The sequence below is a fragment of the Episyrphus balteatus genome, chromosome 3 (assembly GCF_945859705.1).
Source record: "Episyrphus balteatus chromosome 3, idEpiBalt1.1, whole genome shotgun sequence".
Lineage (NCBI taxonomy): Eukaryota > Metazoa > Arthropoda > Insecta > Diptera > Syrphidae > Episyrphus > Episyrphus balteatus.
In genome coordinates, this window is record NC_079136.1 from 125,997,133 (window position 1) to 126,024,770 (window position 27,638).

The window sequence follows — 27,638 nt, forward strand, 5'->3', positions numbered from 1 at the left end:
ACACATGTATAACATTCGTCTCTCTTTAACTTGCGATCGTGTTGGTTTGGTATGTGTGTGTGTGTGTGTAGTTGATTTTTGTCCAAGAAAGCCACCTTCATGGCATCCATTCGGCCACCCTTAGGTGAGGGTGGTCGGTGCTCTTTATAAACAGCTTTTGCAAGCACAAGGATTCCCCCACTCGCAGTTACCCATTTGTATCACCTTATACTCTCTTCCGGTGATGGTGGTTGTGTGTTTGTGTATGTGTTGAAAAGCAGAGAATATACCTTAGCTAGGTTTAAGACTTTTCTCAAAAGAAGAGGAGGTTTTTAATTCCGCACCAAATGTATGGGGATGTGTGGTGAAAAGCGAAAAGCCTAAACTACAAACCTCTAACATTGGAAAATGTGTGAAAAACGGATGGTGGCTTAAATGATGGGGGGGGGGGAGAGATTGGGGGGTGTAGAGTTGGGAGGTTGTATTGTATTTTGTTTTCAACACACACCTACTCTATGTCATGTAGAATTGTAATAATAATACCACCATCAAAACTAGCAGCACAGAGTTTTCACTCTTAGAAAAGATGAAAGGAATTTCTCGAGAAGGGGCTGGGTGAAGGGAGGGGGTGTGTATTTTATTTTTTTTTTTTTGCATGGGATTTCATTTCATTGTGAATTATTTTCTTCTTCCATACCTAAGTTTTATTCGCACATTTTTTGATTTTTCAAAGAGAGAGAAAAAATTTCCCAACCATAGAACTTAGAAGTTGTAGAAGCAGCTGCAGCTGATGTGGAGAAAACTTTTAAAAGATTTTTTTTTTTTATTTTTTTTTTTTTTTTTACATTTTCATATAAGTTTTTGCTGTTTCCGTTTCCTGTGGTGTATATATATTTATATGTATCATTTATACATTTTTGTATATATTTTCTCTTCTGCAGAGGATGTAGTATGTTGGAGAGAGTCAGGCAAGTGCAACACACAACAAAAAAAAAGAAAAAAATTTACTAAATGATATGGTTTTTTTTTTTCTTCGTTGCAGGTTAGACTTTTTAAAGTGTTTTTGTGCTCAGATTTCGGTAGAATTCAGAATCCACATGCACATTTTGGTGTATATTATGCATGTTTATAGAGTTAACACATTTGTGTGTTTTATTTTTGTGGTTTTGTAGTTTTGATTTTAAACAAGCGAAAAACAATTACACCTCACATTTTGAATTCGAAATATTGTAGTCTTAAATTAAGTAAAGGAATATGGTTTTTGGGTGTGGAGTAGACTACATATATTGATTTTTTTTTTTTTTGAAAAAAAAGCAACTTGTTGCTAGCAATGTTTTGGTGGTCTTATTTTTTTTTTTTTTTTTTTTCTTCAAAACTATCGGCTAAGAGGTTTTAGATAATTCCAATAAAACAAAAAAAAATAAACTAAAAAACAGAAAACAAAAAAAAATTGGTATCTATGTTACTCAGAAATAAAAAAATTTGGGCCGGTTCAGAAACGTTAGGGGTTAAATACTTAGTCAAGCTTAGTGTCTCTGATGGGTTAGCTCTCTAAAAAATCCTTCCAATTTAGGCGATTTTATTGGAAAGTTGATTAGAAAGTTAGGCAAGAAAAATTTCCCTAACTCGATTTGCTCATCTACCTAAATTTTTTTTTCAAAAAATGGCGATATTTTTTAGGAATAATTCTGTCAATTAAAAAAAAAATCCTTACCTAATTCACTTTATTCGAAAAGACACGGTTTTATAATTTATTGAAAAAAAAATGGTTCTTACTATACGTTTTTTTAAGGGCTTGTTGAGCATAGTAAAACTACTTTTAATTTTTTAATAAACCCCCAAAACTAGGAAATTGTAATGATTTGGGCTATGGTTTCTATTGAAATACATTTTTTTAAAGGCATGGAATCGTATGGAATCGTATTATTTTTAAAATTGCATGCATATTTTTCGAGTGTATATTCCAACAAAAATTTGGAAAACAAAATAATGAACCTTATTTGATAAAAAGTTAAAAATACCAAGACAAAATACTTTGCCAAAACTTACAAAAAGAAGTTTACCCGAGTGCATAAGCAACCCAAAAAAAAAACTTTAAAATTGGTTTATTTAAAATCTTTTTTTTTTTTTTTGAAAGCAAAGAGCAATTATTAAAATTCGAAACGGACAAGTTTTTTGCTGAATAAATGGAAAGAATACAGTTGCTATCACTTAAACCAAACAAAGCAACAGGAGCTTATTGGCTAAAAAAAGGCGCTTTATAAACCCGGTGGAGGTGATCCATGATAAATAAGACCTCAGTTACAACTAAGTTATTCACAAAAATATCACTTCTATTTGTATGAGACATTCGTCTTTTTAACATCGCCCTCAAAATCCAACCATTGAACATTTGCTTCTTCTCTAGGATAATCTTATTTGGGGCGAAAAGAAAATTGAGAACAAAGACCCTTTTGTGAAGGTCCAATGAGGTTCCAATGCTCATCATCTCATTTTGTTGTATGGTGAGGAAAAGCTGTCTTGAAGTTTTTAAAATTAAAATTTTCCCAATAATGACCCGACTTGAGTCAGGCAAATAAAATTCAAGTAAAGAAGGTGTTTAGAATCAAAGTACATACTTTTAAATGAATCTGCTACTTTTTTAGATGTTTTTTAAAAATCGTTCCCGAAATGATTTTTTGTTTCATGTTTTTTTCCATTAGTTTTGTCAATAAATTGAAAAAAAAAAAAATCATGTTTTACCGTTTATAAATGAGAAATGATAACTTAAGACCTAACCCAACTTTCGAGCATGAAGTCTTTTTGTACCTTCATAATTTAAAACTATAAACTTATCATTTCAATTCGGTGTTATGTTAAAAATTGATTATAGACCAGTGCCGATGACTTCAAAAACATTAAAAAGTACAAAAAAATCATAGTAGGATGAAACCCATTGGAAAAGGAGGAGAATATGATAAAAATGAAAGGAAAAATAAATTACGGTCGAACCAAGTTCGGGAAGTGGGTGGGTTGAGTTTTTAATGGTAAAAAATGGTATATCTCGATTTCCGGCAAAACTACAAATCCTATAGAAAAAAGTTGTATGGCAAAGTTGTAGGTAATAAAAAGATCTACAACTTTTGTATCAACAATTTTTTCACATAACCTCAAAATTTATGTGAAAAGTTCAAACAACCGAGTTTTTGGTTTTTTATTTTTATCTTTTTCAAAAACAAAAATTTTTCTACGAAATTTGTTCCCAAATTATTATGTCCCAAATACACTATAATTTATTTGATTTAAAATATTAATTTGTTCACCTTATTTTGACTTAATACCAAAAAAACACACTAATTTTCAATCGAAAATTCACGTGTCAAAATATCAGCTTTTTTCAAAAAGTCGGTGGGCATTTCGTTCGTTAAAATGTCTATTTTCTGATGGTGTAAAAAAAAATTTACATTAGTATACTTCACAACATGTTCTAGTAAAATTCAAAAAATGAAAAAAGGCTTGAATTCGAAAAAAATTTTGTTCATTGTTTACAATTTTGGCCTATTTATTCAAATTTACACTTTAATTACTCAAAAAACGTAAGATTACATGAAATCTTACGTTTTATTTTCATCATATTCAACTCCTTTTCCAATGGGCTTCATTCTACTATGATTTTTTTTGGTTTCCAAAATTATCGATCCTGGTCTATTAGTTCATTTTCAATCCAAAAAGAACACATTTCCTTGAAAAATATATACAAATTTTATTTCAAAGTCATAAAAAACTTTTTTCAAATCTCACAGGAAAAGTTCAAAAAAGATCTTGATTATATTCCAAAACATATTCTTTATACCTACAAAAATATCTATATTGTCTAGTACATAAATTGAAAACTCATGTCCAACCGATAACAACAAAAAAAAACAAAAAAAAAAAAAAGTTATTAAGTGCTCAATAACAATAGCCATAGTGTGTGCGCAACATGTGGCATATTCGTTCATATTCGCTGAATATTCCAATAAATATCTAAAAAAAAAAAAAAACAACAACAATAATAACGAGAGTCGTCCATCCACAAAATACAGCACCATAATATTACCGTCATGGTTTTTTTTTTTTTTTGGTTTTTTTGATATTTTTTTTTTTTTTTTATTGTGTATTAGTATCAACAAGTCGCTCTGGTGCGCGCAGCAGAGTACTAAACTCCCAACCGTGTCATCGTATCCCATAAATTACCTTTTTTGGCTCTCTAGAGTTTGCACACACAGGACGACGACGAGGACGATATAATATAGGAGATAGGAGGACCAAAGGACGACATGACACACTCAATGAGCACCGCACTGGATGTCAATGTTGTTCAGCTCCAGTATTGTTGGTATTGAAGGTGCTATAGCTGTTAAAGTCAATTGTCCATTATAATAAATTGAGCTTGGTATTAATTTTCCTGGGCATTTTCTCCTTTCTATTCCTTTGGACAGTGATTTTGAAATATATCTGAGTTGTTGTTGTTTTTGGATTTTAACTGCAATTTTTCTCACACAAACACTTGTAGAAAATCTTTCAACACGAGAGAGACAGAAGGAGAGAGAGTAAAGTTCCTAACCTACCTAAATCCAATTTCCTTCTCAGTAAATAATTTTATTTGCACACTCTTGGAATGCGTGTGGGAGGCAATTTATTCATAAAAAAAAACATAGCCTAACTTTTCATTGACGTTACTCAAAGACAACAACAAATGAGCTAAATTTTAAGGGGGTTCACAGTAAACGAGGTGAAAAGCTTTCTTAAAAAGCTATGTATATAAAATAAAAGCTATTTTGTCTAGAGCTTTTAAGCATTAGCTTTATACGGAAATAGCTTTATAGGGCTAGGTCTATAAGTTCTAGGACTTAAAAATTTAGACAACAAAAAAGGTTAAATAAAAGCTAAAACTAAAATAAGTTTTGTAGTTTTCAGTAAATATTTGGAAAAGCTTAAACTATCGTAATCGGAAGATATAAGCAGGATTTGTGTAAGAAATTTAGGAACTAATTCATGTTAATTTTGCAATTTTGTGCGATGGACTCTGTCACGCTAGAGGTTCGTGGTTTAAATCCAGCCACCACATACACTTTTTTAGGGGCATCTTGACGTTAGGGGCTCAAAACAAAAAAAAAAAAAATCATGTGTGCAATTAACACGTGGTAGAAGTGAAACCTTAAAAAATCATTTTTCTTGCAAAATAAAAATAAAATAGAAAAAAATCTACCTATTTTTATTCTATCACCTTCAAATCCATGTTTTTTATATGACAACCTATATATTTTATATCATCTAAAAGCTTATTATCTTAGGTCAAAATATATATATCGATCAGGTCTATGAGACATCTACAAAAAGAGCTAGAATTTTTTGAACAAAAAAAAGCGAAAAAACACGTATTTTTATCTTCTCACGCTATTAAATGCATTTTTTTGTTTGACAACCTATAAAAATTTGTATACCATGTGAAAGCTTATTGTTTCACCTTGTATATAAGATGTCTACAAGAGAAGTTAGAATTTTTTAAAGTTAACCATGTCGAATTTCCAGACTGAGATTACGGTACTTCCTACACTGGTAGCTGGTCATCGCCAACAGATCTCCACAGGTGTTTTGAGGTATTTTTTTTTTTTTTTTTTTTTTTCAATTTAAGATTGTGTAACTTGTAGAGCACGTAACGTTATGTGTGATATATCAAATAAAAGGTTATGTTATCAGCATGCGTATTAAAGTTAAATCAAATTTGTATGTGCACTAGATCAAAAGATATAACGTGTGTTGGAAAAGAACATCTTTTTACCGTTATCTCCGAATTTTGAATATGAAATTAATTGAAATTTTGTACAATTATAATTTATTTAATTACCTATCTACAGTACAAATTTCATAACAAAAAAGTTATAACAAGTTGAAGTCGTGTCGCGTTTTCGTTTCATCTTGTTTCAAATCACTACGATACTAAAGAAGTTTTCACTTCATGATCGTATTCAAATATAATGTGCAATGCGCAATTCTATGAATACATTGAATACAAATGTTGGTTATAGTGTGGGATATCAAACTTTTGAACGGAAAATGGTGGAGGTGGTCTATCAAATATCTCGACTTCCCCCATGAAAAATTTTGACCGTGTAAATATATTTTTTTATTGGATGCCAAACTCATTTGTACTCATTGTACTTTCGAGCGCGAAATTTTCTTTTTAAAGCAGTTTTTGTGCAATTTGTTGCATTATCCGAAGCTATTTTTTTCACCTATAATAATATAAGTATTGTGGAACGTACGAGTATAAAGAAGTTTTGAAATAATAAGAAAGAAAAACACTTTTTACTAAAAATTTTTTATTTTTACCTATATGATGAACATATAAATTTTCCAGACCAATTTTAAATTAGTACCTACTCCCTGAACTGAAATGAAAAATGTGGAACATTTTTCACTTTACACTTCAGTCAAATTTCATAAAAGTGTGAAACGTGTTAAGTTTATATTATGTTCACTACTATACAATGCATTTATGATGTTCACATATGGGTGACCTGGCAATTTGTACCACCTCCAATTTTTTGTTTTGCTCATTCGATAGAGAATTAGCTGAATATCATACATAAACCTAATTTTTCGCACTTGTGAAATTCACCTTTTGGCCGCCTTCTGGGATTTTAGTTTTTATTAAATATCTATCTCGACTTCTGTACATTGCGTCTTTTATGTCAAGAACACTTTTTCTTTATTCTGAATATTAAAAACGTTAGAAAAGTGAAAAAAAAAAGAAAATTTTGAGCACTTTTTATCAAAATTTTGGAAAAAGTTATTAATACATACTTTTTTTATATTCAAAATATCGAAAAAGTGTTGTTAACATAAAAAAAAAAACGCAAAATTTAATTGCCTACCCTTTTTATACTACCAACTTGTACCTAGAATGAACAGAAGTCGAGATATCCAAGGTAGCGGCCAAAAGGGTAATTACACGAGTGCGAAATAGCAGGGTTATGATATTCAGCCAATTCTATATCGAATGAGCAAATAAAAATTGGGCGTGGTACAAATTGCTGGGTCAAATTATATTAATGCACTGGACTATACTAGAAAGTAAACAAAACTGTGTCGAAATTTTAGTTTTATTAAAAACATATGAAAAATGTACATAATAGGTATCTTCTTCTCTATAAAATATGAAATCTATTTTGTTTCTTTTACAATCATTCTAAGAGCGTAATATCTAATTTAAGGCTCTTTTCCCAAAAAACTGATAAATGTAGAACATACTCAATAATTTTAAATTTTAGGTACATCCGCCTTTAATAGTTTTTGACGTCAAAAAATCATCTACATGGCAATTTCTTGATGAAAAGTGATGAAATTTGGTACACTGAAGTATATTTGTATGGAGAATACGAATACGAGCGTATTGATTTATTTATTGTACAGCTTTTGAAAAAGATTTTGCTACCTAAATTTTAAGGGAAAAATTCAGAACGTATTTACTTTTCGAATTTATATTCCATACATCTTTAAAGTCCCATAAAATTTTGTCCCTTTAAGTCACATTTTTAAAAACTGATTTAAAGGTGAATTTCAATAATTTTTTTCATTTCACAAAAGTTAGCCAGAATTCAGACGTGAGAGTAAAAATTCAAAAAAAAAAAATGTGTAAAAGAGAAAATTACTTTCTGGAAAGTGAGTAATGTCACAAGAGGAAGCACATTCCGTAAAAACGAAACATTTTGGACGTAAAATTTCTGTGTAGTGAAAAATGTATAACGTATTTTTTCTTTTTTGCTTTCGCTCTCCATTGAATGAAAAAATTGCTATCGGTTTAAATTTTCTTTTTTTCGAAAAAAAACATCATTTTTTCACTTTGAAAACGTATTGTGTTTTTTTTTTTCCCCGACTTCGAATGTAAAAAATTACTTTTTATATAGTGACTAACTTTAATTTTTCTTATGAAAAATCGGAAAGTAATCAGAGTAATTTAAGAAAAATAATTCTTTATTCTCCAAAAATGGAGTTTTTTTTCAAAACTTGATTATTTTCTTCTTTTTTTCTTTATAAGATGTTCTTTTTTTTCATTCAAATCCAAGGAAAAATATATTTTTTGACATGTGAACAATTTTTTTCCTACGTGTAAAATAAGAATGTGATTTTTCAGTCAATAACTTTTAAAGAAAGGAAATCAATTTTTCGCTAGTGAGAAATAATGTTTTATCTTGTTTTCTTTTCCCGTCAATGAAAAGTAGGATATCCATGGAACGTATTTATTTTCATATGAAATATCCCTCAAATTTTCTTCTCTCTCTTACCGTGAACAATGAAATTGGATTGTTATTTGCTATGTTCATTGAAATATAATGAAAAATGTGCAATACATAGCAACATGAAAAAAAAATCAGTTCATAGGGTATAGTTGCCTATTTGCGGCCGTCTTCAGTTTCCGGCCACCTTCGGAAAATCGTTATAACTAGTGATTTCGTAGGCTTTATTCCAAAATTTCGCTCTTATGCTGTTCTTACATATAAATGAACAGTATAAGAGTAAAATTTTGGAATATAGTCTACGAAATTACTAGTAATAACGATTTTCCGAAAGGTGGCTGAAAACTAGAGACGGCCGAAAATAGGCAACTCTACCCTATTTGGCAAGTAGGTACTTTATAGGTAGCAAGCGAAAAAATGTTAATAAAGTGAGGGAAGTGTTTTCTTTTTCAAATTTAGTGGCAAACTCAAAAACTGATGATAAACTTTCCTATGAGAAAATTGTTTATGAAAAAAAAAAATTAATATTCCACTCACTTCACATCCTGGAACATGAAGAATATCCACTTTGTTTTTTTTTAATTTCTTCCTCATAGGAATCTTTATGTGAGGATTATTCCTCATTGATTTATTTATAGGCATCATTCTATGAGCAATAAGAGATGTCATCTTAATATTTTATTTCAATATAAACAAAACTTATATATAATCCACGTAAAGTAACGTTCCCGACCGAATAAATAAGACTGAAATTGAATTTTGAAAAGCTCTATACGACGTACCTTATTATCAAGATACCTATTCAAATATTAAAGTATTCAAGTTAAGAACCCTCCAAAAATAAAAACGGTTTACAACACATGGTTCAAATGAATTATTAAGCAGAGGTGAGGTGTATCATGCTCATTAAGCCTTTAGAAAATAAATACGAATTATCGAGGTCTTTTGATTATTTGGGGATGTGTTTTTTTTTTTCGTGTTTGAAACAATCCCCATATTTATCATAAATTAAACTAATTTATTAACGTTAATAGGACATTTGGGCTAAACAAAAAGAATTTCATTGTTGTTTTTTATTTTTGTTTTGTTGATTAAAATGAGACTTTGTATAAACCATCAAAACCATAACGAATATTTGAATTAAAAAATAAAGGAAGAAAGAAAATATGTTTGTATATATTTTTTTTTTTTACTTACCATCTACACGGCGAATAAACATCGCGAAATGCTTATTAATATTTTTTTTGTATTTTTTTTTTTTTTAACTTTAATGGAAATATTTTTGTTTTTGTTTATAATAAAATTTATGATTTAATTTTATTTTTTATTTGGAAAAACATTAACGGAAGCGAAAAGTTTGGTGCATGTTCACATCAAGTTTACCTGTTGGAATGAAAATAAAAAAAATTAATTTAAAAACAAATTCTGAATTTGAATTTTTTTAACAATTGTTACTCCCACTTATAGATGTCTACATGTTTAAATTATATAGTATTTTTTTTTTTATAATTTCATTTTAACAAATCTAAAAAAAAAAATTATTTTTAATTTTTTCAAATCGATAATTTGAAAATAACGAAATTTTATCAAATTTCCCTGTTATTATGAGGTTTGAATTTGCTCATGAAACGTTGGGCGCAGAAGCGAGAAATAAATCGATAAAGAGCAGGGATGATGTACAAACAAGTAAGAGCTTTTAAAAAATATTGTATTGTTAAGGCAGTAATGCCACAAACATTACAAAGATTTTTTCAAATCAACGAGTTTTTGTAGTCATGAAATTGGACAAAAGCGAAAAATAAAATTCTTTTACTAAACAAATTATACGTAGAATTTTGTGACAAATGAAATATATTTCTAAGAGCCAATTTTTCAATCTTCTAATAAACAGTCAGTTAACTGTTCGACGAATAAAGTTATTAGGCTCATAAACAATCAGATAGAAACATTGAATTTTTCAATCAAGAATAATTTATTCTACAGAATAACAAAAAAAAAATTGTCAAATTCAAAAATATTTAAAATTAAACGTCATTTTTATTCATGATTGTTTTTGTTTTCTTGTTTTCCACTGTATTTTTTTCAAAATTCTTTCAAAACAGCTTTGACAACTGACACAATATTTTTATTGAGATTATTCCTTTAGAATAATTTTATTCGTCTCTGAAAGAAGCAGATAGATTTATTCTTAGGAATAAGCTATATCTGCCTGTTGAAAAATTGATTTTTTCTCTATCCTTAGGAATAAGTACTAACTGACTGTTTAACTGACTATTGAAAAATTGGCCCTAAAGCAAAAATGTTCTAACAAAACATTTTTTAAATAGTAGTAAGCTAACTTAAGTTTAAATTTTCCAAAACAAAAACTACAGTTTAATTTTTAAGGGGGGAAAACCCTCTGAAATTTTTTTATTTTTGCATTATTAATTTTGTTGCCTAAACAAATTATTTATCAACCGAAGAAACTGTTTTAGTGGTCTTAGCCTTAAATGAAGCCTCAAAAGTATCCAGATAGTCCTGAAACCCATGGGTTCCGAGCCTATCGCAGTACAAAAATTAAAACTTTAAACGAATTTTTCTCGAAACACGTTTTTTTCTGCGCCTTGCAACGTAACTCAAAAACTAATGAAGCTATCGAAATGTAGTGCAAATTACTCGTTAACTCATTGGTCATTGCATGAACCTAAAAGTTTAATATAATTTTGACAATAAATATTTTTTTTTAACAATTTGTTTATAAAAAAACACTGTGTTTTTTCGTTTTTTTGGTCTCTAATTTTTGTTTTACACTTTTTTTTGCTAAATTTAGGTTCATGCAATGTAAACGCATTGTATTTTAATGGAAAAAAAATTTCTCTTTTGATTATAAATAATTAACTGGACCTGGGCATTGCACGGCGCAAACGCGAGGCATCAACTTTAAACGGCTGTAGAGCCGCCATTTTGTTTTTTTTTATTACTTTAAAAAAATTGTGTTAACACTTCATGATGCCAATAATATCATGTATTTTTCCAAATTTTAATTAATGCTTTAAGTTTTCCAAAAAAAATTCTTGAAAAACCCGTCGTCTAGAGAGATTTCCCCCCTTAACGTAAGAAAAATGTGAAAAAAAAAAAAAACAAATTGTTTGTTTCGATTTTTGTTTCATATTTTATTTTATCATAGAAATTAAAATGTAGACCTTGTTAATATGCTACTATTGTATTTAAATGGACTGAAAATTTGATTTGTTTGTTAATTCGCTCTTTCGTTGGATCTTTTGCAGTTTTCATGGTAAATTAGGATTTAAACTAAAAAGGCTTAAAAAAAAAGGTATTAAATGTTAAGTATGAATTTCCTTGAAATAATTTACTTGGACTTTATACTAATAGCCTATTTGCACTAAAGCCAAAAATATGAGACAAATTATCTCGAAAGTCAAATGGATTAATTTTCTGTACGATTTGCCATTCGAAATGGGATTATTTGTGAAATTTTCTTATTTAGGATCTAATGAAAACTGGCTACAATATAAGATTTTGCATGTATATATATCTAACTTTGAATTGATTTAAATTGAAACAACGAAATTTTCTGAAATAGTAAAAACCAGAATTTTTTAAGAGAATATTGTTGGGCAGCTTAGATTTAGCTCGATCTCTAACTAGGCTCTACCTAAAAGATAGTTGCGTTCCTTTGGGAACATTTTTCTACTGCTTAATACTTAAAACTACTTTGAACTACTTTTGCTCTATTGAAAAAGTAGTTCAAAGTAGCTTTAAGTACTAAGCAGTAGATACATAAATATTCCCAAAGGATGGCAGCTGATATCGACATAATGGTCAAAACAGACGTACACTTTTTTCCCTGCAGCAAGATTAAAATAACACGGGCTCTTATGGGAAAAAAAATCTGCATGCAGCGCAGAGCTGCATCATGTCTCTATTTCTAGACTCCATGCTAAGTTTCAATGCAGCCACAGGAAGAAACAACAAAAATAGAAAATACTTTCTGTTTGGCATTACTGGCCATTGGCCATTTTGTAGGTTTTTGCATAGTTTTGCTCAACTCGTTCTGGTTGGCTGAATACAACTAAAATATTAATTAAAACTTCCCTTTGGAAGAATTGATGGAAAAGCGTTCAAAATGAAATTAACTGTGCAGTATTTAAACATTAAGTATAAAAATTGAAAAATTATGAAGAGAAAAAAAGCTATTTAACTCAAAACACATTTTTTTTTATTTCATATGTTTTCTTGTGTCAAATATGACAGCTTTGTAGTGCAAATTCACATTCCAAAAGCTATTTGAAATTCGACTACGTAGTCACTACATTTGTGAAGGCGCCCAATGTAAGCCTCCTGTAAGGGCCAGTTGTACAAATATTTAATCCCGTGGTTCAGCAACTTTTATGTTTTGAATTCGGTGGTAAAATTGATTTTTAACACTGGTTCTAGGTCCATATAGGTTGAAATAGCTAAATCCATCCTTGAACCAAAGTTGATCCACTGCTAATCCCTCGAAATCGGCAAGTTAAATTCCTGATCCGAGGCTGAACCACGTTTGTACAACTGGCCCTAAATATTCTCTTCAATAACACTGGTCTGCAAAATTTAACTTTTTTTTTCTCCTTGAAATAATTTTTTGATATTATGAAAGATTAGACTTTCCTGAATCTAAATCTGGTATCAGAAAAATTCTATCAGGTACCATTTTTGTAAAAATGATTTTTGACAAATGTGGGTAGTTTCTAAAAAATCATCCTTTTAGATTCATTTGAACTTGTATAAAATTAAAACTATTTGTCACAATGACCTCAAATTTGGAGGACTTATTTCTCATAATATAACCTATCGATTGACAAAATATGTCCTTTTACATTAATGTTTACTCATATTTTAAAATAATGATTGACAAAAAAGCAGAAATATCGAAATCCTTCACTTTTTACCGACTTCCAAAAAGGAGGAGGTATTCAATTCGTCTGTATTTTTTTTTTTTTTTTTTTTATGTTTGTTACCGCATAACTTTGGACTAAGTGAACCAATTTTGATAATTCTTTTTGTATTGGGTAGCTGGTGGCTGCAGTGTGGTCCCATTTTAATTTCGTTCACTTTTTGCCATAGGAACTATTTTAAAAACTATAAAACCCAGTTTTGATACATGGAAGTCGGTTTTGTTTTTTCGCTAAAAATGATTAGGTATTAGTAAATCCTACATGAAAAAACACCTTAATTAAGGGAAATGTAAAATATCAACGCACATTATATTTAAAAAGTCAAATATGTAAAGAAAACCATTAAAAAATACATTAAAGATAATTTTTACGTGTTTTGTAATTTGTATATACTATTTTTCTAGTTAGAAATATCTTATTTGTAATAAATCATTCGATAAACTGCCTTGTAAAGCTTTAGATTTGTTTCTCCTAGTTTTTGATTTGCTGAGTAAAAATCCGAAGTCAAAAATATTCTATTACGTCAGGATTTTGAGATATTCGCATTAAAGTATCACAAAATCAAGTTTTTTTTTTAGAAAATCTAAAAAAAAAAACTACTATATTTTAAAAACCAGGGCTGAACGAAATTTTTTGAGTTCGGATTCTAAATCAGCACACTTTAGTCCATTAGAAAAGTATACTTTTGTTCTAGGGAGAAAGATATATTAATTTTTAGAGATCAGTTTCTTTATGGTAAGATATGCCAAACCTACTAAACTTACTTAAATCAAGGGGCACGGTAGTGCCCAGCCAAGTTCTCTAGCAACTTTGGCACTACACCCTTATTTACAGGAAACAACTCAGGCCATTTTCGACCTCCCTCTAACTTCCACACCAAAGATGCTAGAAATTTCAAACTCGCTACATTTGTTGATCTGGTCAAAACCAAACACCTCACAAAATTTCAGCCTCCTACGATGAGTAGTTTCTGAGATATAGGGCTTCAAAAATAGCAAAAAGCGTAACTGACTCACTGACTCACTGATTCACTGACTCACTGACAGATCATCAAAATTATGGAGAACTTCCCGATATCGTAGAAACTTGAAATTTTACACGGTGATAGGACTTGTGGTGTATACAAAGGAAAAAATCGAAAATTTGAGATTTTCAATTCAGGGGGCGTGGCATCCGCCCATTTCCGCTGAATTTTCATCAAATATTATAGAGCACTTCTGATTATCGTAGAATCTTGAAATTTATTAGAACGGTAGAGCTGGTAGTTTACACAAAGGAAAAAATTTAAAATTTGAGAATTTCAGCCAGGGAGCGTGGCAACCGCCCATTTCCGCTGAATTTTCATCAAATATTATAGAGCACTTCTGGTTCTGATTATCGTAGAATCTTGAAATTTGGTAGAACGGTAGAGCTGGTAGTTTATACAAAGGAAAAAATTCAAAATTTGAGAATTTCAGCCAGGGGGCGTGGCAACCGCCCATTTCCGCTGAATTTTCATCAAATATTATAGAGCACTTCTGATTATCGTAGAATCTTGAAATTTGGTAGAACGGTAGAGCTGGTAGTTTATACAAAGGACAAAATTCAAAATTTGAGAATTTCAGCCAGGGGGCGTGGCAACCGCCCATTTCCGCTGAATTTTAATAAAATATTATAGAGCACTTCTGATTATTGTAGAATCTTGAAATTTGGTAGAACGGTAGAGCTGGTAGTTTATACAAAGGAAAAAATTTAAAATTTGAGAATTTCAGAAAGGGGCGTGGCAACCGCCCCCATTTTCACTGAATTTTCATCAAATATAGAGATTTTCAATTCTACAGCCATACCTTGCAAAAAGTAGTGAAATCACAACAAAAACATACTGTTAAAAAAAGAGCCAAGTTCTCCTATGTTGAAATTATGCTGGCACAAAAAGTACTGAGATGTAAAAGTGTACCAAGTTCTAAAGTTTGGGTTCAAATTCGTATCAATAAAATTTTGTTGTTTGCAATTTTTGAAATAACTTTAAAAATCGATAATTAAAAGAAAAATTGTCAAGAGAACAATCAAAATTTTATTGGCACGAATTTGAACCCAAACTTTAGAACTTGGTACACTTTTACATCTCAGTACTTTTTGTGCCAGCATAATTTCAACATAGGAGAACTTGGCTCTTTTTTTAACAGTATGTTTTTGTTGTGATTAAGATATCTCGGAGAAGAAAAGAGATATTAAGAAGATTGAAACTGAATTTGAAAGAAAAAAATAAGTTCTTTCATAAACCGTTACAGTTTTAATTGAAAAAGATTACATTATGCCAAAATGTTTCTTCGAAAACAGCAAAAAATGGATTTTTGTGATTTTCTAACGGTAATATCTAAGAAACGTGACGTGCTAGGTCGATTCTGACCTCGGATTCGGAATCAGCATACAATAATCCTTTAGAAAAGTATAGTTTTACTTAAAGGAGGATTTCCTTGCAGACCAGTGTAATCGAAAGTTGTATCCGCTTCCTTAAGGCTACCACAGAATAGTGCTACTCAATACGATAAACGAGAGAGGAGAAAAATATAAAAAATACAATTTTTTCGCATTTATAAGGGGTATACATGAAACGGTGTAAAACATTCACTACGCACTACGTAGTAAAAACTTCCCAAAAGTACTTTATACTTTCTACTTAATAAACTGTTCCCACTAATACTACTAAAATAAAGAATCACTACCAACCCTGAACAAAAATCCACAACAAAATTTCCCATTTTTTGTTATCATTTCAACTCTGTGACTGTGAAATGTCAAAACTAATTTCCCTTTTCAAAAAATTGATACCACCACAATCTGAAAATTTGTGTGTAGCTGAGTGAAAAGTGCGACAAAAAAGAAAATTCAATTATAAAATTGAATTATATTTTTTTTGTATAATAAACAAAAATAAGTTCATTATCATTATTATGAAATAAATAAAAAAAACAAAAATGAATTCTTCAACATCAACAATAACTTCATCCAAACAACAACTAAGTCCACTTGTTTATTGGGCCCAAACTGAAGACCAAATTACCTTAAAAGTTGAATTAAAAGATTCAAAAGTAAATACAAATTGTTATTAAATACTATCGTTTTTTTTTTTTTTTTTGTTTAATTAAAAAAAGAAAAACAAATATTTCTATAATAAATCTTACAGCAACCAAATGTTAGATTCGATGAGAAATCTATTAAATTCAATACCTACGGGCTGGGTGCTCGTGGATTGAATGAATACCAATTTACTTTAAATTTGTTTGCGAAAATTGACGATGATGATTCGAATTTTAAAGTATTCGATTCGAAAATTGAATTTACAATTAGAAAGCAAGATCCGGCCTGGTGGCCGAGACTAATTGCTACCCCACAAAAACCACATTGGTTAAAAATCGATTTTGACCGATGGCGTACAGAAGACGATGTCATCGACGAGGACGAACCTCGCGATGTTATGGAAGATTACTCGTCGGCAAGTAGGAAATTACATTTGGAAGAACTTGGTTATATTAAGGGTTAGAAGGGTTTTTCTGTATTTTTCCTTTTTTTTTCTGATTTAATTGAGTTTCTCTTCTTTCTTTGATTCTTCCCAGAAAGTGGCAAAAAAGTCTATATGGTCTTTTACAATCTTTGCCAATTTGTTGGGTATACTTATGTGCTGTTGGTGATGTCTGTACTCTACTATCGAGATGGACCGGATTCCATGTCGACGGTTTATGAGTTTGTGGGGAATCCGTTGAAGTTTTGTCAACTTTTGCAGTACTTGGAAGTTCTGCATCCGATATTTGGTTATACCAAAGGGGGACCATTGATACCGTTCTTCCAGGTGACTGGGAGGAATTTCGTACTCTTTCTGATGATTACTCTGGAGCCGAGAATGCAAACGAAACCGGTGGTCTTTTATGTATTTTGTATTTGGTCGTTGGTAGAAGTTGTAAGGTAATGACTCTTTTTCAAACTCTCATTTATTTTATCTTTCCATTTTAATCATCTTTTACCCTCTCTTCTCGTTTTTTTAAGGTATCCATATTATATAAGTCAAATGTTTGAATCAAATATTGGTTTATTAACATGGTTGCGATATACTATCTGGATTCCACTTTACCCGATGGGAATACTATGTGAAGGAATAATTATCTTGCGAAATATACCATATTTTGAAGAAACCAAAAGACTGTCGGTGGAAATGCCAAATAAATGGAATTTTGCATTTGATATGCCATCGTTTTTGAAAGTTTATTTGATAGTTTTAGTATTGCCAGGGACTTATTTGTTAATGACTTATATGGCAAAGGCTAGGGCTAAGAAATTGGGTGGTGGACGGAGTAGTGGAAGTAGTGGAGGAGGTGGAAAGAAGATTCATTCCAATTGAGTTTTTTTTTTTTTTTTTTTTGTAATTTTTTAGATTTTAATGAAATTTACTTATTTTTTAAGTAAAAAAATTAAGAAAATAAACGAAAAGTTAGATAATACAAGAATTTTTTTTTTTTGTGTAATATTTCAAATTTATTTAAAATAATCAAAGACTTGTAATTAAAAAAAAAAAAATAATTAAAATAAAAGCAATTTGAGGCGTTATTAATAAAAATAATATCTTTTAAGAGCAAATTAATTTTCAAATAATAATTAGGGCCAATTCACAGTCGATTATCTTTTAATCAAGGATTATTCCATAGAAAAATTCTTGATTAAAAGATAATCGAGTGTTAACAAACCGGCCCTTAGTCTTTGTTCTGAGACAAGTTGTTTGTATTTTGTATTGTATTTTTGAATATAAAGCTTCCTCTTTATAAGATGGAATTTTTAATTAATTGTCCATACTGTACTATTACGAAGGCAATTCCTGGCAAAGTTTCTACTGAGGAATCATTTGTGATGGATCTTTTAATAGGAGCTTTTTAGTCTCCACATCAATGCGAAAAAGCTATATGAAGTACAGTCGAAATTGCAATAAATAAGATGAGAAACATTGCTACACACATTTCATTTCAGAAGGGCGGTCGATCATTGGATAGAAGTTGGAAGACAAAATATACTCTTTCCAGGGGCCTTACTCTGTACTAATATTTAACACACTCTCTATTTTCAAAGCCGAATGAAAACTACCCTTTACTTTCGAAATGAGAATTCCCAAAGTGGCATTTTCGTACCCCACATTCGAATACGGAACATTTTTTTTTCTACAATAGATGTGACAAAGTGACAATGGAATGCACAAGGAATAACTAAAAACGTTATTTTTGAAAGAAAATCTTAATAATGGTAACAAATTAAGCAAAGGTTGGTTGATGGAATGGAATTCGCGTATTTGCATACGGACTTCATATAGAGAAATCACGAAAATCCAACAATTTATGTAAGAGATTTATATCAGAAATAAATGCAAAAGAACTGCAGGCCTATGTGGGATCCCAACCTTCATTTTATATTAAACTAATGCTATAATTATTATAATAATTTCTTACCCAACTCGTTTTTTTTTATCACTTGATTTGAAAAAAAAATAATTCGTAAATCGAAAAAAACTAATCCGAGCAATAATTAAATTATCAAACATATTGAAAATTTTTTGTTGCAGCAACAATCGATTTGATAAACATTAATTTGAGTTTTGAAAAGTATAACGTACTCAACTCACAAAATTTATTTTAAATGATTTTGCCTACAAAACGTAGTATAATGCTATTTAATTTCTTGTATAAAAAGGAAATTTTAGGGGGAAAAAAAATTGAAAATCGTTAGAGGCGTTGTGGTGCAAAATTTTAAACGATTTGTTAAATGCTGAATAATTTACCAAGAAAAAAATTAGTCTGCTTTTTGACTTAGTAACTTACTTAAATAGCTTTAGCATTTTACTAGATCTTTTAAAACGGTTCTATGGCAATTTTTATTTCAATTTTTATTTCAATTTTTTTTTTCTCGAAATCATAAACGCATATAAAATGCATTTGGTGATAGAATTGATTAAAAAGAATGAGATTTCTATACTTAATGATGGTAAGCGATGGTATACTAAAATTTAAACAAATACTGATTTATTGTGTATGTGTCATTCAAAAACATTCCAGTTCGCAAAAAATTGCACTTTAGGTTTTTTTGAGATGCAATAGGAACTAGTTAGAAGAGATAAAATTTGCTATAATCTAATTCTGAGGTCTGTAGATCCTACATTTCTTGAAATAAATCACTCTAAAAGTCGAAAATATAGATAGGACAAAATTATTTATAACTTGTGTCAAATCCAAGCTTCAGCTATAAAATGTGAAGTTCTTTTGAAAATCGTATGTTGGTTCGCGAATGCAATACAAACAAATATTTCAATTGCAAATAATAATTCAGCAACCAGACGTCCAAGAAACTTTTGGTTTTCAGCTATGAATAGAGTTCAAAAATAACTTTCTTTTGCTGTCTCACTCGATGGATTCGGAGGAATTTTTTTTTAAATGTACATATTATTTAAAAAATAGATTTGTAATTTTTTTACATAAATGGATAGGCCTATTCATTGTGAACTCATATCTGTAAACCAAGACTTGTTTCGATTCTTTGATCCGAAAATATCTGTTTCCGAATGTAAAAATGTAAGAAAACAAAAAATATTTCGATTGCAAATAATTCAGCAACCAGGCGTCCAAGAAACTCTTAGTTTTCAGATAAGAATAAAGTTCAAAAAGACATTTCTTTTACTGTCTCACCCGATGGATTCGGAGGACTTTTTTGAAAATGCATTATTTTTAGGTCTTGATTTTTTCTCGAAAATCTTAAAAAATAGGTTTGTAATTTTTTTACATAAGTGGATAGACGCATTCATTGTGAACTCGTATAGGGTAGAGTCGCCTAAATCCGAACACTCCCAGTTGTCGAACACTTTTTGAAAAAAACCGTTTAAACTGTGTAATTTTCCAGATTTTCAACTTATGTAAATGCAATAGTCTAAATATGTTACTACCCTAAACCTTGAGAAATTTTCAACTAGTACAATTCATGTCAACGTTTATAAGAATGGTAGTTTGTGTTAAGCCTTCAGAGAGTGCCCTCGTTTAAGGGTTTTGTAGAAAAAAAAGTGTTGCGAGTGTTGTGGTAAACTGTTTGTATTGTGTGAAAATTGAGGTCAATACACATTATTAAAAGTTTTTTCTTTATTTTAAATCAATTATTATTCAAAAACATACAATTTGTATCCAAAAAGTTAATAATTATTTAATATTTTTACTGTTCGAACATAGGAAGCTTAATTTGAACGAGTTTCCTATTCGAACACTTGTGTTCGAATATAGGCAACCTCGTCAAAATAGTTTTCGTTCGCTCAAGCTTGAAATATTATAGGAAAATAAATCATTCTCACGATTTTCTTACGATAAAGATAGCAAAATCTTAAGGGCCAGTATTCGAACACATTTTTATCGGGTGGGCCAGTATTCGAACCCATTTTTATCGGGTGTTCGGATCAAGGAAACTTACTATTTTTGGTTTCCTTTGTTCGAATAGTTGCTAAATTTAGTCGTTTCTTGCCTTGAATTTGAAAACTAAAAAATCTTTCAGACAAAATGAAACGAAAATATCAAACATATGTGCCCATGATTATGAAAGTGGACTAAGTCACTTTTTGCATTGTTTAAAGAAAAACTTACATAATAATTTTCTTATAACGATTTAATTATATTTCTTTTATGAAATCTCTAGAGGAGCCATAAAGAAGTTTATTTACTGCAATTTCGCTTTCAAATAAACTTTACCCCATAAATAATAATTATTTTTAGGCTATTTTAGACTTTCATAATTAAGGGCACATATAGTGAAGCCTCCCTAAAAAAATGCATTGAATAGTATTCGTGACAACCATATGAGCATTCGAGGAGCAAGTAGGGAGTTCGGTGTTCCCATAACTACCCTCCATGATAGGATTAATGGGAAATTTGCAGATGGGCTTAAGCGCGTGGGTCCTTCTACAGTCCTTACAGAAGATGAGAAACGCAAGGTCGCAGATTGGCTCATAAACTTGCCGTAAAAAAAAAAAAATAAAAAAAACTGAATTATGTTTTTTATAACTTTTTGTATTTATTTTTTTATATTTAAATTACTTTTATTACCTAGTATGTACCACTATACATTACATTGCATTTAAAAAAAAATTCCAAAAATTACTTTGCTGAAGAATATTGCTATTTATGTTTTTTTTTTGTTTTATGTTTGTAAGGTTTATTTATTACTTTCGTACCTATTTCAATTAAATTGAATAAAAACTACATAATACTATGAATTTGTTCGTTAAAACTGAAATAAAAATTCCAAAAATTAGTTTTAAAATTTTTTTATGTTTAACCTGTGCCCGAAATCTTACGTTCGAAATTAGGAAACTCTATGTTCGACTTCAGGAAACAAGTGTTCGACTACTGGGAAATTTGGCTTTTTTTCATTTTTTATTTTTTTATAAAAAAAACAATAAAAGTAAATAAAAGAAACTTAAATTTAATAAAAACAATTTGAGTTCCAGCAATTAATTTACTTAATATAACGAATTTAAGTTGAACGATTTCCTCACATAACAGTTGAGGATTACTTTTTTGTAAGCTACTAGGTGTTCGATTATAGTGGAAATGACCCTATGTAAACCAAAACTTGTTTCGACAAAAAATCTGCTTCCGAATATAGATATGAAAAAACAATCACACCTCCAAAACACCAAAATCTCTCAAGTCAGTTTATAAATTTTAAATGTATACGCAGATATAACTTCATAAATTCTGCTGTTAGAAACCCATTGAGAAATGTGTCAGAATAAAAGCTAATAAGTTTCAAAAATCACACCATTTTTGTCACTTTGAAAAACTTAAATTAATCTTTATGTTCTTGAAACTTGAAAGGAACTTGCATTATGTTTATTAACATGTTAATGTAGCTACTTTCTTCATTATGAACTATACATTTTAGTCATTTGTTTCACAAGAATTTTGCATAAATTAACAAGCAATGTTTCACCTAAAAACACTTTTCATAAATATGTGTATATTTATGTATAAAAATTAGTGCATTGACAGACAACAAAACAACATAACATAAAATGTAAAGAAATGCTTGGACGTCAATAAAATACCATACAAAAAATGTTTATAAATACCAGCAAACTCCTTGGGTTTAGTGTCAGCATGTTTTTTATACAATTTTAAATTAAATTTGCACTTTTTTTTTTTTTTGGTTAGAAGTTGAACTTTTGGTTAACCCTCAATGCTCTACTTAATTCAACTTTTTTCATGTTTTCTGTCCACAATAAATTCACCACAACAAAAATTTTCAAGAGTCAAAACAATGTTTTCGTTTTTTTTTTTTTGTTTTTAAATAATTTGAATAGCACTCCTTGTGAAAAAACACCCAGGTTTCATTTGTATAGAAAGGTATCCTCCATTCTCGTCGTATATTGTAGAGGTATTCATTTAAAAAAATGGAGCCTATTATCGTTCTACCATATCTCTCCTGGCTCTCTCCTTGGCTGAAAACCCTTGCAGCAATGGAGCCCTATCTTGATTTTCATATCATCATACATCGTTCCTGTCGTCGTCGTCGTTCTCTCATATTTCTTGTCTTCACCATATCGTCTTTGTCGTCGGTCGTGTCGTTGGGTTTTTGGTTGGTTGCAATTGCAATTGTTTTCAAAAACATGTCATTATAATATATGACTACGACGACGACTATGATGAGGACTATGCTTTTGGAACCGTATACAGGAGGAACCTCAGAACCTTTATTTTAATGCGCGAAAATTTATATGAATACTTTATTTAGCCACCCTTGTCAATTAAAAAGGAAAAAAAGGAAGAAACAAAAAAAAACTGTTTCTATGGGACAAATTGCACTATACCACCCTACACATTATGACCATGTCAGAGGGTGGGTGGTTTTGATAATAATTTGAATAGCTTCATTTTTTCATTTTTTTTTGTATGTTTTGTTTTTAACTTCAGAAATTTACCAACCACGTTTGTGTACGAGTTGAAAAAAAAAAGTTTACAAAACAAGCACCAAAACAGAAAAATTATTTCACAGGATGACACCGTTGTGTCCGTTTAATGTGAAGTCATTTTCCGGAGTGAAATTAATGAAGTTTAATTTTTCCCATAACTGCTAGTAGATTTCTTTCATCACAAAAGGACACTCAAAGGAGTTTTTTTTTTGTTTTACTAGTATAGTTGTTTGTAGACTATAGTGTGCGAGTTTGTGTTGTATTTTTGAAGCTATGATGTGTTTTGAGAGCATTGATTTGGATTTTTGTTTTTCGTTGCATTTGTATTGTATTTCAAAGGAATATTGTAAGTACTTTTAAGTAACTTGGGTTTTTGGGATGGTAAAAAAAATTTGGGATATCTACGGTTTAGCATTTCAGCTCAAAAAATATTGTTTAAATTGGAAAAAAAAAAAACATTAAAAGACAATGGGGCTTTAGGTATTCATAGAAACTGTTTAAGCTGCTTTTAAGAAAACTCGAGTTTATCCCATTTGAATTGCATTGGCTAAACTCCAGTTTAATTTAAACAACAACTATGAATATGGCCAAATGAACCAAAGAATGATTTTGTTTTCACACGAAGAAAAAAGACCACCTAAAAACATTAAATTGCGAATTTCTGCATAGTTTTTTTGCCAAGATGACTACCGTCTTAAATTAAGCGGACAAATAACACTGGTCTGCAAGGAAATCCTCCTTTAAATAAAACTAGGGGAGAGGTGCGGACAGTGAGACACCCTTTTTTTAAATTGGTATATCTTAGAATGTTTTCAAGATAGCTTAACGAAACTTTGAAGTGAGTTTAAGACATATTTTATCTTAATGTTGCAAAAAAACTTGTAGTTAAAGAATGAATGAGAGCATCACATTGGACTAAAATGTAGAAAAAGTCAAAATGTCTCACTGTTTGCAAGGGATGCGATCAGTGAGACATTCTTAGGTGAAAAAAAAATTAACGAAAACGTCAAATAATTAGGTACTTGACAGGTATATACTTAATTAATTTATGTTACTTTAACCCATTTATTCAAAAAAAATAACAAAAAGCCAAAAAAAACGAAAGAAAAAACAATACAAAATCATTTTGAAGTCATGCTAAAATAATAGATTTTTTAAAAATCTATATGTCTCACTGTTTGCTTTTTAAAAAACCTATGTCTCACTGTTTGCTTTTTAATAATGTCTCACTGTTTACTTTTTGTCATTTTTCGGAAAAATATAAAATTACAAAAAACGAGAAGGAATTCTAATTCAATGATATTTTTTTATGAAAGAACATATAAATATAATACATATTTAAAAAAAGTTCTGTCCACTAACCAGATTTTTTTTGTGTTATACACTCTTTTTATAACACTCCAAAAACTACTTTCACGTGATTTTGTGTTATATTTTACGGCGTGGGAAAATGGACAGCTTTAATTTAGTCGGGACAAAATTAAAAGACGCAGACGGGGAAATAAACGTTTTGACCCAAACTAGCGTTACTGTGCTTATTTTCAGAAAAGAGAAAAATGGATTGTCTCACTGTTTGCACCGTCTCACTGTTCGCACCCTTCCCCTATACTTTTCTAAAGGATTTTTGTATGCTGATTCCGAATCCGAAGTCAGAATTGACCTAGCACGTCACGTTTTTTAAAACCCATTTTTTTGCTGTTTTCGAAGAAACATTTTGGTATAATGTAATCTTTTTTAATTAAAACTGTTACGGTTTATGAAAGAACTTATTTTTTTCTTTCAAATTCAGTTTTAATCTTCTCAATATCTCTTTTCTTCTCCAAGATATCTTAATTTAAGTAAGTTTAGTAGGTTTGGCATATCTTACCATAAAGAAACTGATCTCTAAAAATTAATATATCTATCTCCCTAGAACAAAAGTATACTTTTCTAATGGACTAAAGTGTGCTGATTTTGAATCCGAACTCAAAAAATTTCGGTCAGCTCTGGTTTTTGAGATATAGTAGTTTTTTTGAGATTTTGATTTTGTGAATAGACGTAATAGAATATTTTTAACTTCGGGTTCTAACTCAGCACATCAAAAACTATAAGAAAAGTTTCTAGGAGAAACAAATCTGAAGCTTTACAAGGCAGTTTATCGAATGGTTTATTACAAATAAGATATTTCTAACTAGAAAAATAGTATATACAATTACAAAACACGTAAAATTTTTGTTTAATGTATTTTTTATGGTTTTCTTTACATATTGGACTTTTTAAATAAAATAGGCGTTGATATTTTACATTTTCCTTAATTAAGGTGTTTTTTTTAGTGTCAATCGATAGGTTGGTTATATTATGAGGAATAAGTCCTCCAAATTTGAGGTCATTGTGACAAATAGTTTTAATTTTATACAAGTTCAAATGAATCTAAAAGGATGATTTTTTAGAAACTACCCACATTTTTCAAAAATCATTTTTACAAAAATTTTTTTGATGATACCAGATTTAGATTCAAGAAAGTCTAATCTTTCATAATATCAAAAAATTATTTCAAGGAGAAAAAAAAAGTTAAATTTTGCAGACCAGTGTAATCTTCTTAATTTCTTGAATGCGCAAATTTAAAATAAATCCACTTGATTAAAGCGGAAAATCATCTTAGTTTTGAGTCACTAGGCGAGTACTTTGCCATCAGCCTATCGCAATGTTGGAAATAAGTATTATAAACTGCAACTAAAACTGAAGACTAAATTTTGTTAATTTTTATTTTTTTGTCGGTTTTTAAAGATAAAAACTAAAATAAAATGAAGACAATTTACTGCAGGGCTGGACACTATGTATAAGAAGTCCTTTTGGACGTGTCCCAAGCTTTTGAAATAAAATGCACAAATGGGTCGCACGTACTTGCTCTTGTAGTTCAAAGTATCTTTATCTCAAATATTTATTGGAGATTTAGAGTCCCCGCACCGCACACTATCGGCCGATAGTTTAGTCGGGTTGGGCTCCTAGTGTGCGCACAGGCAGCCGACTAAATAGTTGGCTCTGTAGGAAGTATTTTAGTTTGAAAGCAATATTGTGTAGCAAAACAAACTTTTTTTCGATCAAACAAACCTTTTGATCAGCCGATACTTAATCTGAGACCGACTAAACTGTCGGCCGATAGAAAGTTTGTAGTGTGCGTGGGCTCTTTTGTTCTGTTTCGAGAAAAAAAAATTTTTTTTAATTGAGTTTTCAATTTTTTTGTTACATTTTACACTTAGATTGAATTTGAATAAAATTGGCTTACGCTTTGATGAAATATATGAACCTATATACATAATATGTCAATTTTTGCAAAAAACGGCTACGCCATATTTCCGTTCTCCGAGTTTTTTTGAGAAAAACTAAAAACGCAGTTTTGTAAGAATCAATAAGATTATTACATACAATAAATTTAATCAAAATCGTTACAGCCGTTTTCGAGAAAATTGCAATACCTCGAAAACGGTATATGGGAGATATGCGTTAAAAAGGAGATATTTAAAAAACAAAAAAAAAAAACGGGTCTAGGAAATAACCCAAAAATCATCTGTACCAAGTTTCAAGCAAATCCATCCATCCGTTTAGGTCCTAGCTCGGACGCACACTCGCATAGACCGACCGAACGACGGACGGCATGACGGAAACCATTTTTTTCTATCTTTTTCATCATCGTAATGTTGGTTTTGATTAAAAATTCAAATTTTTTTCCTACCGAATAAATGAAAATTTTAAAGTTTTGAGCACTTTTTATCAAATTATGAAAAAAACCTTCTTACATAAGATTATTCACCTTAAAATTCTCTACAACTCTGCTATGCAATTTTTTTTCTATTGCTATAAATACAAAAGTTATAATTACTTTTTTGTTAAAAATGATCTTTTTTGTTTGTGTTTTTTATCTTTACTTTTTTCTTAAATTTTTTTTTTTCACCAAATCTTGAATTTTAAATAATAAATGAGTATTTTATAGCTTTATGTTACAAGAAAAAATTCAGGATCTGTAATTTTTTTATATTTAAGTCTCTTCATTTCGTAAAAATGGGGTATTTTTTAACAAAAAAGTATTAATAACTTTATTAATTATAGCGATACAAAAAAAAAAAATGTATAGCAAAGTTGTAGAGAATTTTAAGGTGAATAATATTTTCTCGGAACGTTTTTTCATAATTTGATAAAAAGTGCTCAAAACTTTAAAATTGTCATTTTTTTCGGTTTTTTTATACTTTTTTGGCTTGTAACTTTTTTAATACTCAGAATATCGAGAAAGTGTTGTTAACATAAAAGACGCGAAATTTAATTGCCTACGTTTCTTTTATACACAACTTTTATGTAGGATAAATAGAAATCGAGATATTCAACAAAAACTAAAATCCAAGATGGCGGCCGAAAGGTGAATTTCGCGAGTGCGAAAAATCAGGGTAATGATATTCAGCCAATGTTCTATCGAATGAGCAAAAAAAATTTGGGGGTGGTACAAACTGCTGGGTCGCCCATATATGA

The 27,638-nt window shown here is 29.9% G+C and overlaps 1 protein-coding gene and 1 long non-coding RNA gene across 3 annotated transcripts in view; one reads left to right on the top strand and one right to left on the bottom strand.

The window, feature by feature from the left end:
- The window catches only part of LOC129916849 (uncharacterized), an 85,973-nt gene that overhangs the window by 24,416 nt on the left and 33,919 nt on the right, over positions 1 to 27,638 (bottom strand). The window contains exons 1-2 of one of the 2 annotated variants that reach the window (XR_008772555.1): positions 22,299 to 22,513; positions 9,438 to 9,623 (exon numbers count right to left, since the gene is read on the bottom strand). This is a non-coding gene — a long non-coding RNA (uncharacterized LOC129916849). Of the gene's footprint in view, positions 1 to 9,437; positions 9,624 to 22,298; positions 22,514 to 27,638 lie in introns of those variants that run through there. The other variant, XR_008772554.1, reaches the window with a different exon arrangement.
- On the top strand, positions 15,976 to 17,726 carry LOC129916836 (very-long-chain (3R)-3-hydroxyacyl-CoA dehydratase). The gene is made up of 4 exons (XM_055997024.1): positions 15,976 to 16,248; positions 16,344 to 16,695; positions 16,774 to 17,119; positions 17,201 to 17,726. Exons 1-4 carry the CDS (start codon positions 16,135 to 16,137, stop codon positions 17,550 to 17,552), a joined length of 1,164 nt encoding a protein of 387 aa, XP_055852999.1. The 5' UTR covers positions 15,976 to 16,134; the 3' UTR covers positions 17,553 to 17,726.